This window comes from Acomys minous (assembly GCF_964271855.1).
Source record: "Acomys minous genome assembly, chromosome: 16".
NCBI classification, from domain to species: domain Eukaryota; kingdom Metazoa; phylum Chordata; class Mammalia; order Rodentia; family Muridae; genus Acomys; species Acomys minous.
Genome location: NC_140498.1, coordinates 39,521,419 through 39,533,465, shown reverse-complemented (window position 1 = coordinate 39,533,465; position 12,047 = coordinate 39,521,419). Strand labels below are relative to the sequence as shown.

At 55.2% G+C, this 12,047-nt stretch overlaps 1 protein-coding gene and 1 long non-coding RNA gene across 5 annotated transcripts in view; one reads left to right on the top strand and one right to left on the bottom strand.

Moving 5' to 3' along the window:
• The window catches only part of LMF1 (lipase maturation factor 1), an 81,674-nt gene extending 73,065 nt beyond the window's left edge, over positions 1 to 8,609 (top strand). For 2 of the 3 annotated variants that reach the window (XM_084763379.1, XM_084763380.1), the window contains 5 exons: positions 321 to 504; positions 977 to 1,130; positions 1,280 to 1,463; positions 2,105 to 2,217; positions 6,611 to 8,609. In XM_084763379.1, coding sequence (XP_084619505.1) covers positions 321 to 504; positions 977 to 1,130; positions 1,280 to 1,463; positions 2,105 to 2,217; positions 6,611 to 6,797 — 822 coding nt within the window. In that variant the 3' untranslated portion in view covers positions 6,798 to 8,609. The remainder of the gene's footprint in view (positions 1 to 320; positions 505 to 976; positions 1,131 to 1,279; positions 1,464 to 2,104; positions 2,218 to 6,610) is intronic. The other variant, XR_014775731.1, reaches the window with a different exon arrangement.
• Positions 1 to 12,047, bottom strand: part of LOC311587004 — a 37,533-nt gene that overhangs the window by 4,601 nt on the left and 20,885 nt on the right. The window lies entirely within an intron of this gene.

Here is a 12,047-nt window from a genome sequence, read left to right as displayed (position 1 = left end):
ATGGTGTGTCCCAGGGAGCCCACGATGTTCAGGCCACCACACAACAGCTATCAAACCAAACCCTCCCTAGCCTTTCCTGGGCTTGCGAATTCCTATGTGGCTTCTGCATCCACCTGCAGCAGCCTCTGCACCTGGGGTCTTGGGAGCACCTGCAAACTTAGAGAGGACTTAGAATCACAAGCCGAGAGAATAACGGGGGTGGGTGGGGCAGGGGGGACCCTCAGAAGCCCGTCCAAAGCATTTGCTGCACTACTGAGGCAGGGGCACCCAGCCCAGATACATAGAGGGAGGCAGCCCACAGTGCGAATCTGCACCCACAGGTAATCCTCATCATCAGTGGGAACCTGAGCTTCCTGAACTGGCTCACCATCGTGCCCAGCCTTGCCTGCTTCGACGATGCCGCTTTGGGTTTCCTGTTTCCCTCAGGACCTCGAGGCCTAAAACACCAAGTCCTGGAGATGCAGAGGGAAAATACCCAAGGGGTCCAGCCCAAGCCAAGATATGGTAGGTAAACCAGGGACCCTGCACGCCAGCCCCATGACCCTTGTGCCTAGGTCTCGTGAATATATACGAAGGTTGGGTAGCCACCAGCTCCACGGTACTCAGAAGAGAAGGGTGGATCCCATAGGCCCTGGGAGGGAGCATCTACTGTCTAGGGTCCTTTACCAGGCCAGGGCCAAGGACAGCTGGCCCTTTGGCCACTTCCACGGCCCCCTGCTGGACAGTCACACTTCATCCTTCACGTTGGTTTCAGGAGGTGCTCTTAGCTCAAGCATGAGGGACTGTGGCTCAAGGCACCTTTCCCAGCCCATGGGTTGGGAGGCAGCAGCTTACGTGGCCGGCTGGGTATGTCTGTCGGCCTTCTCGAGCCTGGAGTGGCAGAATAGCAGCCAAGGTTTTCTAAAAGGATAGCACAGCTTTGTTTGCCCTGGGATCAGGGTGAGAACCAACCACCCCAACCCCACCCTCGGGCTAGGCTGCTTGGTGCGGCGAGTGGTCAACGTCTCCCTGGGCATCCTGGTGGCCTGGCTCAGCGTGCCTGTGGTTATCAACCTGCTAAGCTCCAAGCAGGTCATGAACACCTCCTTCAACCCACTCAGGATCGTCAACACCTACGGGGCCTTTGGAAGGTACGGGCCGGGCATCCTTTGTGGGGCACCGGGCTCTGCCTTCTATCCATCCCTTCTCCCTTTTTGCGAAGCATGGGCTCACGGCATCGCCCTCTCCAGCTGGGGAAGGTGGGTACTGTGGACACACTGGCCTTCTTCATCTCTCCCAGTATCACCAAGGAACGCACTGAGGTGATCCTGCAGGGCACAGCGAGCCTCAATGCCAGTGCGCCTGATGCCGTGTGGGAAGACTACGAGTTCAAGTGCAAACCAGGCGACCTCTGGAGGCGGCCATGTCTTATCTCTCCGTACCACTACCGCTTGGACTGGCTAATGTGGTTCGCAGCTTTCCAGGTAATGGTGCCCCGCCATGATGCTCTGACCTGAAGCAAAATCTCCTCTTCCCCCAGACAAGGCCTGTGTCCATGCTCCTTGCAAAAGGTGCTCAGACTCCCACCAAGAGAGTCGCAGAGGAGGGAGACCTCTCCTTAGAGGTGCATCCCTCACCCCCTCACCCCGAGGCCCTGCCTTGACCTGCCTGGAGAAGGTTCCTGCAGATAGCTCAGCTCTCCCAAGGCCCAGGCCAGTGCCGTTGCCATGTGGGGTATAACACCTTCTGTCTACATCCCCCTCACAAGTCACACCTAAGGGTAGGGCAAGTAGCCAGGCAGAAAACATGTCTAAGGGTTGGCTCCTGAGTGAGTGACCCTCAGGTCTCTCTCTCACACACACACACACACACACACACACACACACACACACACACACGAGAAAGAGCAGGAAGCAGGCAGTTCCTGGAAGGCTGAAGAGCTGGCTGGCCCTGGGAGGAAATCCGATGCCGGCACAGCTAACCATGCCATACTCTAGTCAGGCTGAGGAGCCCAGGGGAGGAGCTGGTATGCAGAGTGACCGGGCAGGGGCTGCACCAGGGCGGGTGCCAGCTTGCTGGGGAGCAGCTGCCCCCATACCCAAGCTCACACACACTGTCCTTCCAGACCTACGAACACAACCAATGGATCATCCACCTGGCGGGTAAGCTCCTCGCTGGTGACGCTGAGGCCCTGTCGCTAGTCGCCCTCAATCCCTTTGAGGGCAGGGCTCCCCCCAGGTAAGAATCTCTCTATCTACTCAGCTCGTGATCAAGAGTCAGCAACTGCTAGGGCCTGGGAGGGGCACCCTGAGGCCAGGAGACTGAATTGGCCCCCACCCCTCCCCTGTGTCCTGCCCACCATTGACTGAAAACGCGGTCCTGGCTCTCCCTGGAGAAGCCTCAGGACAGCTGCATGTGGTGCTGCCCACAGCTGTCGGGACTGTCAGGGGGGACGCTGAGGGGCAGTGAGCAGCTGCAAGAGCGGCAGCCCAAGCAAAGGATCCAGCGAGTGCCTCCCCACACTGCCTGCTGCGGCACTGGGGATGTAGGGACAGCCCCACTCCCCCTCTCTCCCTACTCCCCTCTGCCCAGCACCCCTGCAGCCATCAGGAGATCTAAACCAGGCACACGCTGAAATGGATGCACAGTCCCAGGCTTGCTGGTAGCCAGACATCTCTGACCCAGAGCTGTGTCCTTCTAGACTCAGGAAAGCTTTTCACCGACCAACCTCCTGGCTGCTGTCTTAGGTTTGTGTCCCACTGCCAAGGATAGGTGGGAGGCCGAGGCTTAGGACCAGGTCACTTGATGCAGCCAGAGTCTCTGAAGACATGTGCAAGGCAGTTGAAATACAGTAAATGACAGAGAGCATGGCCCAGCGGAGGGGCCGTCATCACACTGTGCCTGGACACAGAGCTGAATGTGACCTCCGCCTGACCCCACTGCCAGCTGTGACTCTCAAGTGGCCACGGGAGGATGGATCCATTGCCTCCCTGTCCTGTCCGGCACTGAGCCTGAGTGTCACCCATGAAATAAACACGGAGGGGCCTAGCAAGGGACCCCAGAGCCCCAGCCTCAACCCTCAATAACACCGGCTTTTCTTGCTCCCTTGCTTCCTGTCTGTGGAGACAAAGCAGCAGCAAATGCCCAGAAAGGAGCCGCGGAAGCTACAGCAAGTCCACTCCACTCCACCCAGAGCCACGAAGCAAATGGCCCCACTTAACAGGAAGAGCCAGGATGCACATGGGCTCCACTCGGAAAAAGGAGAGGCTGCTCGCTGAGCTGCTGGAAGGCCCTGTGGTGACCCAGACACTCACCACAGCACTCTGTGCCAGCCTGCTGTTGTGTTCTCAGTGGGGGCCTTAGATTGCCACCTTAACCAGTCAGTGCCAGGGTGCAGAGTAGCAAGTCTGGGCTTCTAGCATGGAATTAGAAGAAGCCACACAACAGAAGAGTCGAACATCATTTGGGACCCCCTAACACCCAACCTATTAAGAAAAGCACGCCAAGAACCAATCAGGAACAGACAGTCGAGAGATGACAACAGCAGATTCTCCCCACAGCAATTGTGAGGCGATTACGAACACAACACTCATGAAACAGTCAGCAGAGAAACAGAAGACAGAGAAAACCAAAGGAGACGCAGAACCAAGAAGCATAGTCCCTGGAGGAGGGAGGGAGACTGGCGCTGGGAAGGAGGAGTCGGCAGTGACCGGTGTGGGCAGCCGCTGAGCACCCAGGTAGAGCACGGCGGGGCCTAGGATAACAACAGAATGGGTATCTGCAGTCCCTGAGGCAGAGTCCCGCTCGGGGCGCGGAAGGCGGCCAGCAGAGAAGAGGTCCCTAAGTTGGCAAAAAAAAAAAAGGGGACCCCAGATGGTAACTCTTGGGAGGATGCAGACTAAAACACAGTGGACATCTAGAAACTGTAGACAGTGAAGAGGCTAAGAAGCCAGAGCCACCACCTTACCACTGGGGTCAAAGGACACTGAGACCAAGTCTCACCCATTCAGCGAGGCTGGCTGACCATAGAGCCCTAGGGTCCTCTTCCACTCACCCCCACATTGGAATTACAAGTGTGCACCACTATATCAGCTTTTTTTTTTTTAATGTGGGTTCCAGGGATCAAACTTAAACACTGTACCTATGATCTATGTCCCCAGCCTTCAAAAAAAGAATCACTATAAAAATTAAAAGGAAAGATGGCTCAGCTGTTCAGAGCACTAGCTGCTCTTGCAGGGGACCTAGGTTTGAGTCCCAGCACACACATGTACCTCACAATCATCTGTATTGTAACTCAAGTTCCAAACGATCCAACACCCTCTTCTGACCTCCTGGCATCGGGCACACATGTGGTACATATACGTACATGCAGGCTCACCTCAACCCGATATGGAAAAGCCGGAAGTAAAATGATGGGAAAAGACACGCCAACAGATGACGTCAGTGCAGGTAGATCCTCAGAGGCAAGGGCTGTGGCACCCTCCCTAAAGTGTACGGGCCATGACAAAGGTGCACAACATGTGAAGAAAGTGGTGTCCGAGGAGGAGCAGCGAGCCCACAGCTGCCGTGGGAGCCCTTTGCCCCCTCACAGTGGCACAGTGTGAAGCATCAGGCACCTGAAGCAGCACCACCAAACAGCAGGGCTACCTGTCACCTAGAATGTGCCACCCATAGGGGACCAGCAGGAAAGGAGCTGAGCAGGAGCCTCCGTCAGAGAGGCAGCACCACACTTCTCAGTGCAGCTGAAGCAAAGGTCAGGTACAGCCTGCATACCGTAAAGCCTCAGGATGGCTAGGGAGGTAAGCATCACCGCCTCTCTGGAGTATGACTCAGTGGTCCCTAAAAAAAATGAGAGCTGAGTTGAGCCCAGCCACAGAGCTCACGGACAGCCATTTAACCTGGTACACCGAGACCAATCCCTGTATCACCCAATCATGGGAGCTGAAAATGGCACAGCTGCCTTTCCACAGGAGGCCCAGGCAGACCATGCGACGTGTCTGCATCAAGGTGTTCCTGCCTTCCTTGTGTTCCTTGCCTTTCCCATCAGCACAAGATCTATGGCACCTGTAAGCTTCTAGAAGGCTATGCTGAGTGCAAGACACCATGTTCTACTTATTTAACATCCTGGAAGTGGCCGGGCGTGGTGGCACACGCCTTTAATCCCATCACTTGGGAGGCAGAGGCAGTCAGATTACTGTGAGTTCGAGGCCAGCCTGGTCTACAAAGTAAGTCCAGGACAGTCAAGGCTACACAGAGAAACCCTGTCTCGAAAAAACAAACAAACAGAAAACATCCTGGAAGTGACCAAAAGAGCACAGATGGTGGGGGAGGGTTGGTAAGACAGGATGTCCTGCTGGCAGTGTCAGGTCCTGGCTGGGATATGCCCTTTGAATCAGGCCTTAAAACACCCTACTACAGTCAGTGACCTAGCTTGCTTTCCATTGCTACAAATACCCTGACCCAGAACACCTTGAGGAAGGATGGGGTGTATTTTAGCTTACAGGTCATATAGGTCGTCAGCAAGCCAAGGCCAAGGCAGGGGCATCAGACGCAGAAATAGAGGCAGAAACTGAAGCAGAGACCACAGAGGAACACTGCTCATGGGCTTCCTCCCATGGCTGCTCAGCTTGCTTTCCTCTGTGACCCAGAGGAGCTTGGGTGTGGTACCCCACACAGCGCACTGAGCTCCCAGATCCATCCTTAGTCAAGAGAACCCCCCACAGGCACACCTGATGGAGGCTATTCAGAAGGCAGAGTCCCCTCTCACCAGGTGACTCTAGTTTGTATCACTAGATTAAAAAAACTAACCAGCACAGCCAGGCTCTAGAAGGTTCCAGAGGTGATGCCAGCCCTCCCCTGTACCCTCACAGACCTGCCAGGAAAGCAACAAGGCCCTGGCCCAACACTGCCCCCACCCCCGGAAGTAGTGTCCATGCCCTGCAACCCTAGACTTTCAACCATATCTTGAGAAGTAAATGAAAGCAAGAGGGCCAATTCAGAGAAGATAGTGACCACACAACAGGGGCCTCCCCAGAGCCCCTGCCTCCCTACCCTCCCCTGCCTTGTGAAATGTAGGGTCAGAACCCCAGATTCAGAAGAGGGACCTTGTGGCAATCTCCAAGGCACAGCCTTACCCTCTCCATGCCCACCGATGGAGCCCAGCATAGCTCTGCTGAGAACTATCCAGCCTCACCCCCATACTGGCCACTAGTGCCCACCTCAGGGACCCTTACCCACCAGGGTTTGTGCACCAAAAGAAGGGAGGGATGGCAGCCCCGCCCAGGACCAATGATGCCTCGAGACCCAAAAAGACATAGCAAGCCCCTCCCTGGTCCCATCACAAGGCTTGCTGTGTCCACACGCACCCTGGTAGGACAAGTGGAAGAGGGAGGATTATGGAGACAGCATCACCTAAGGTCGCCCTCGAGTCCCAAGATACAGTTTACACCATCGCTGGAGCCCAAATGTACCTGTTTCACATCCTGGATGTATAGTGGACGTAGGAGGGTTGTGACCAGGAAGCTGATGGGGCTCCACCCACAGACGGCAGGGGTCCCAGGCCTGCCTTCTGGCATTCAGAGGAACCTGGGGATAGCAAAGAGACAGCAGGCTGACACGTTGTCCCCTGCAGGTGGATCCGAGGAGAACACTACCGGTACCGGTTCAGCCTCCCCAGTGGCCAGCACGCTGCCCAGGGCAAGTGGTGGATACGCAAGCGAATTGGTCCTTACTTCCCCCCACTCCGCCTTGAGGATTTGAAGGAGTACTTTAGGACTCGGGAGTGGCCACTGCCAAAACCCCATCCAGACACGCCCTGAAATAAAGACCAGAGACTAACTGCTTTTCTACTGTACTTTCTGCGGTGGTCACGGGTCCCACACGGTGACCGCGCAGCCCGTGCGTGGTTCCTGCCAAGAAGAGAACTGGAAAAGGTGGTGCTTCCATAACTGTCAGCCTCCTGCCTCTGTCCCCATCACCTTGCTATTGATTCCCTGTTACAGAGACCCCCCAACCACCCCCATGCCCTGCATGTGACCACACAGTGGGGTCCCACATCACCAGGCCTCCCCTTTAGGTGCAAAGCACCAGTTCCTCAACCTCTACCCACATGGGAACCCACCCACCCACCCTTTCTCTGCTACCATATTGCTGCCTACATCCATGTCACAGGAGTCCACTGCACAATATCTTGATGACAATCTAAGCTATGGTAGCAACCCCAGGGGTCCTCAGATTCTCTGACCTAGAGACTCTCATAATCAGACCCCTGGCTGGATCTTCATCTCAAGTCCAGTGTGACAGCACAAAATCATCACCACCATCTCCCTGAGGGAAAGGAGCCTTGCTGTCCTCAGCCTGGTCCCTCCACAGGACCCCTTACACACCACATGGGCACACACCCACAGAAACATGAGCTCATGGGTCCCTTGCACGCTCTGGTGTAGTGGTACATGGAAAGCGTGGGTAGCAGCCCTGTCTTCAGCTTGTGGCCATATTCCGGCCTCACGTGGGTGACCTGTGGAGACGCCCCAGCAGAGCCTTGGCTGGTGGGGACCTTGGCCAGGAATGCACAAGGCTTCCCTTCACTGAGTGGCCAGAACTGCCCAGGCTCACCAGCTACAAGGACAGCAGGGACTCTAGGAATACGTCCCCACCCCACCCCCAGTCTTGCTAAGCACAGTGTCTGGGGCCCATGTTGCCCGCCCCTGGGCCACACTGCAGAGTATCCCAGAAGGGACAACCAAAAGGTTCAGCTGAGGAGGCTGGTCAAGGGAGGTACAAGTGTGGTCTGTACAGAGCACCCCCTCAGCCTGTCTGGGGGTGGGGGTGGGGGGGCAGCCAACCCAGGTGCAAACAGAGAGCCCGTGTTCCAGCTCCCAAGGAAACAGGGCACCCTGTGTGTGTCAGGGACAGACAAGCCTCAGAGCCATGAGACTGGAGCCAGCAAGTCTGCAATGACCACCACAGCCTGCAGCCCAAGCAGCCTTTCCTGGGGGCGTCCTGTCCATGCCCCAGGCGATAGACATGGGGGTGGGGACTCTCAGCAGGGACAGCAGCTGCTTGGGTAGCCTGGTGACCTGAGAGAGTGGCACCTGGGTACCCACACTGGACCTAACCGTGAGCCCTCCACTCCAGGACCACAGTCTCAGGGCTCAGCAGGAGCAGCCTCAGGCCCCCAGATACACACACACACTTCTGGGCATTGGTCCAGCCGTGTGCCCCCTCCTTCCCAAGGATCCTGGGGAGGGGCTGCAGGCCCAGCCGAACTAAGAACAGTGCCGAGGCCTGAACAGGGGACAAGAGCTGTGGGAGGGAACCAGGCCCTGGGGTAGCCAGAATCCACCAGGATGCCTCTTGTAAGAGAGATGGGATCTGACAGTCAAACTGCCGTCAGAGGACAGGTACGAGCGGGTCCCTGCTGGCTCTAGAATGTCATCTTCAGCCAGATGCCACCATGCTGCAGTCCTGTGCCACTTCCTATGTCTGGATTTGCTCACACAATAGAGTCACGCCGTATGACTCGGAGTTTCACTGACATGTTTGTTTGCTTGTTCTTGTGATACAGGGTCTCTCTGTGTAGACCAGGCTGACCTTGAGCCCATCTGAGATTAAAGGCGAGCGCGCCACCATGCCCAGCTGCATCTTGATTCTTACAGATCAACAGTGTGCCACGGTGGGACAACCCCATATGGTACCTGCCTGTCAGGAGCCACTCCAGAAGGGGGACGAAGGCACCAGTCGTGCCACTGTGAGTGGGGGACACAGGGAGTGCCCATCCGATGACACTGGCACAGATTAGGGCCTCAGGCCAGCAGGGCCCAAAAGGAGTCACAGTGGACAAGCTGATATGGATGTCTATGGCAAACAGAGAGCAAGGCTTAGGCTGTCCCACAGACCCTGGTCGTCATGGTAGTCGGTGGACGGCCCAGCCCTACGCAGAGAGACCTCTCACCCCAGGGTAGATGGGTCCTGACAGTGGTGAATCCATCGCCCTAGAGGCCTACTCACTAAGGACAGACAGCACAGGGACCTCAAGTCCTGACCATGATGGCATTCACAGGTTTCCTGCTCTGATAGACGTAGCCCCCCCCCCCCCATTATGCATGTACCTCCAAAGCTCCCCTTCTGGAGCAGCTCCATTGGCAAATGATTTTTATACCCCACTGGATCACTCCAGCCCGGGAGTCAGCTCTAAGGCCATTCTTGAAGGGCCCCACCCCCACCCATATGCCGTGGCTGCACCAGGGCCACAGGCAGGGCCTCTGCAGTGGCTGTACTATGTTCCCTGGTTGTGCTCCAGGTGGAGAGGGGTCTCATCCTTGTCCCTTAGTGCAGCAGGCATGCCAGATGGGTCTGTCAGGCCAACTGTGGCATGCTAAAGGACTTACCCATCTGCCCCTGGCCACATGCTCTCCGCACCCCCTCACTCCCGCCATGAGCGAACCCAAAGGAAGAACTACTGTGTGGAACATGGAGACAGACATAGGAAGCTTGGGTGGGGGTTGGGGAGGGATGCCTCAGGTTCGCTGAGCAGTCTAATATTAGCCTATGCTTCTGCACTTTTCTACCCAAATCCCCTGTACCAGGGGAGTGGACATAGCTGCTGTGACCCGAGTAGTCCGAGCTTCACTCAATAGGATGCACAAAAGCTAGGTTAGAATCCAGTGCATCCCAGCTGCTGGTGACCTGGCAGTGTGTTGGCCGCACTTCAGTCATCAGCCGGGAGCTGGACGGGGGCTCTGGGATGCCAGAGAACAGTCATATAGGACTCTGCCCCCACATGATTACAAACTCGGGACCCCCAGTCACCAGGCACTGTCTCTGAGGTGCCATGCCGGGCCTGACTATTGGTCCCCTACCAGCCAGCAGCAGCTCAGTGGGATCCACTCCTTCCCTCTCCATCATCCAGCAGAGGTGACAGCCCTCCTCAGGCACCAGAGGTAGGTCCCCAGCTAGCTGAGGCCCTGTGGTTGCTCCCACCGCCAAGGGCTTTTCACTCACTTGGGTTGGTAAATGGAACCACGGGAGCATCCCCATGTACAGCATCACAGGGTAGCAAGACGCCGGAAGGAAGCCAGCCCAAACAGCTACTGGTTCAGCCCAAATAAACCATACGATGCTGAAAAGGAACCGAAGACAACAGAGCAGGTGTCAAGCCACTGCCAGGATGACAGTGCTCCTGTGGCAGCTGAGATACAGTCCTAACACAATCCCAAGGGCCCCTTCTATGGAAGCAGGAACCCTAGCTCCAGACTCAAGTAGAACTGCAAATGACAAAAATCACTGTCATGCTGGAAGACAGCTGTCTGTAGAGTGCCTACCGCACAACATGAGGACCCGCATTCCATACTCCAGCACCATGGTTGCATGTCTATAACCGCAGCATCCTTGAAGGAGACAGAGGAGACAGGCAGATTGCTGAAGCTCACTGGCCGGCCAGCCTAGACAAACTGATGAGCTCCAGATCTCGAGAGAGAGACTCTACCTCAAAAAACAAGGTGCTGAGCAACCTCAGAAGACAGCAACGTCAGCCTCTGGTTTCCATGTGTATATGTGTGTACACACACACACACACAGAGTTGTTCATACAAAATTTTTTAAGGAATTAAGCAAGGTCTCACGCTTGCTGATTTCACAACTTCCTACAAAGCTACAGTGATCAAAACTGTGGTGGCCTGGCGTGGTTAACACATGCATATAATACCAGAACCGAAGAGACTGAGGCAGGAGGAGCTCCGTGAGTTTGAAGCCAGCCTAGACTACAGAGTGACAGCATGTCTCAAGGAAAAAGCAAAGTGCTCGGGTAGTGCTGGCATATATGTCGGAATGTTTTTGACAAGGACTCTAAAAGCATGCGAGGGGCAAGAAACACACCTGCTTTCTTTTTCTATTAAGATATATTGTCTAGGGGCTGGAGAGATGGCTCAGTGGTTAAGAGCACTGCCTGCTCTTCGAAAGGATGTGGGTTCAATTCCCAGCACCTATATGGCAGCTCACAACTGTCTGTAACTCCAAGATCTGACACCCTCACACCAACGCACATAAATTAAAATTAAATAAAAAAATATTTTTAAAAAAAGATACATTGTCTATGGCCTGAGAAGGACTCATCTAATCTAATAGGAAATATGACTTTCCTGGAATTTTTTATTTATTTATGTGTGAGTCAGGTGTGTGCCGTGGGGGGGGGGGGGTGATGCCTGCAGAGGCTACGAGAGAGCATTGGAGGCCCTGAAGCTGGAGCTAAAGACCAAGAAGATCCACCTGACACAGGCGCTGGGAACCTGCAAAAGCAGGAAGCACTCTTAACTGCTGAGCCATCTTTCTGCCCTAAACCTCTTGGGAGCAGGCATTGCTGGGACAAGGCAGCCATCAGCATGCAGAGGACAGGAGCTGCTCCCTCGCCTCAAGTCTTAGGGCTGGTGAGATGCAGAACAGATGAAGGTGCCATGACCCAAGGACTCATGTGGTGAAAGGAACACAACCAGCTCCCACAGTTGCCCTCTGACCTCCACATGTGTGCTATGTTACACACACATACACACGCACAGGTACTCACAAATTCTCAAGGGTAACTTTAGAAGGTGAACTCCACCCCTAGCCCTGGCCATAGTCCTTTCTGCTTCTTTTTCTCTCTGTTCTAATCTTGTTCACTGGATGCCTCTAGATGTTCCTCTCGCTCATCCACAGTTAAGAAACTCCAGGGGCTGGAGAGACGATTCAGTGGTTAACAGCACTGGCTGCTCTCGCAGGGGATCCCGATTCAGTTCCCAGCACCCACATGGAAACTCAGAACCATCTGTGACTCCAGTTCCAAGAGATCTAGTGCCCTCTTCTGGCCTCTCCAGGCACCAAGTACACGTGTGGTGCACTTAACATGTATGCATGCAAAACGCTCATACACATAAAATAAAAAAGGTGAGCTCGAGAGCAGAGGTATAGCTCTGGTAGGGTACTTGCCTGAAGTGCATGAGGCTTCGGGTTCTATCCCCAGTACTTAATAAATGAAGAACCGGGCATGGTGGTGCACACCTTTAATCCCAGCACTTGGAGGTCAGAGGCAGGCG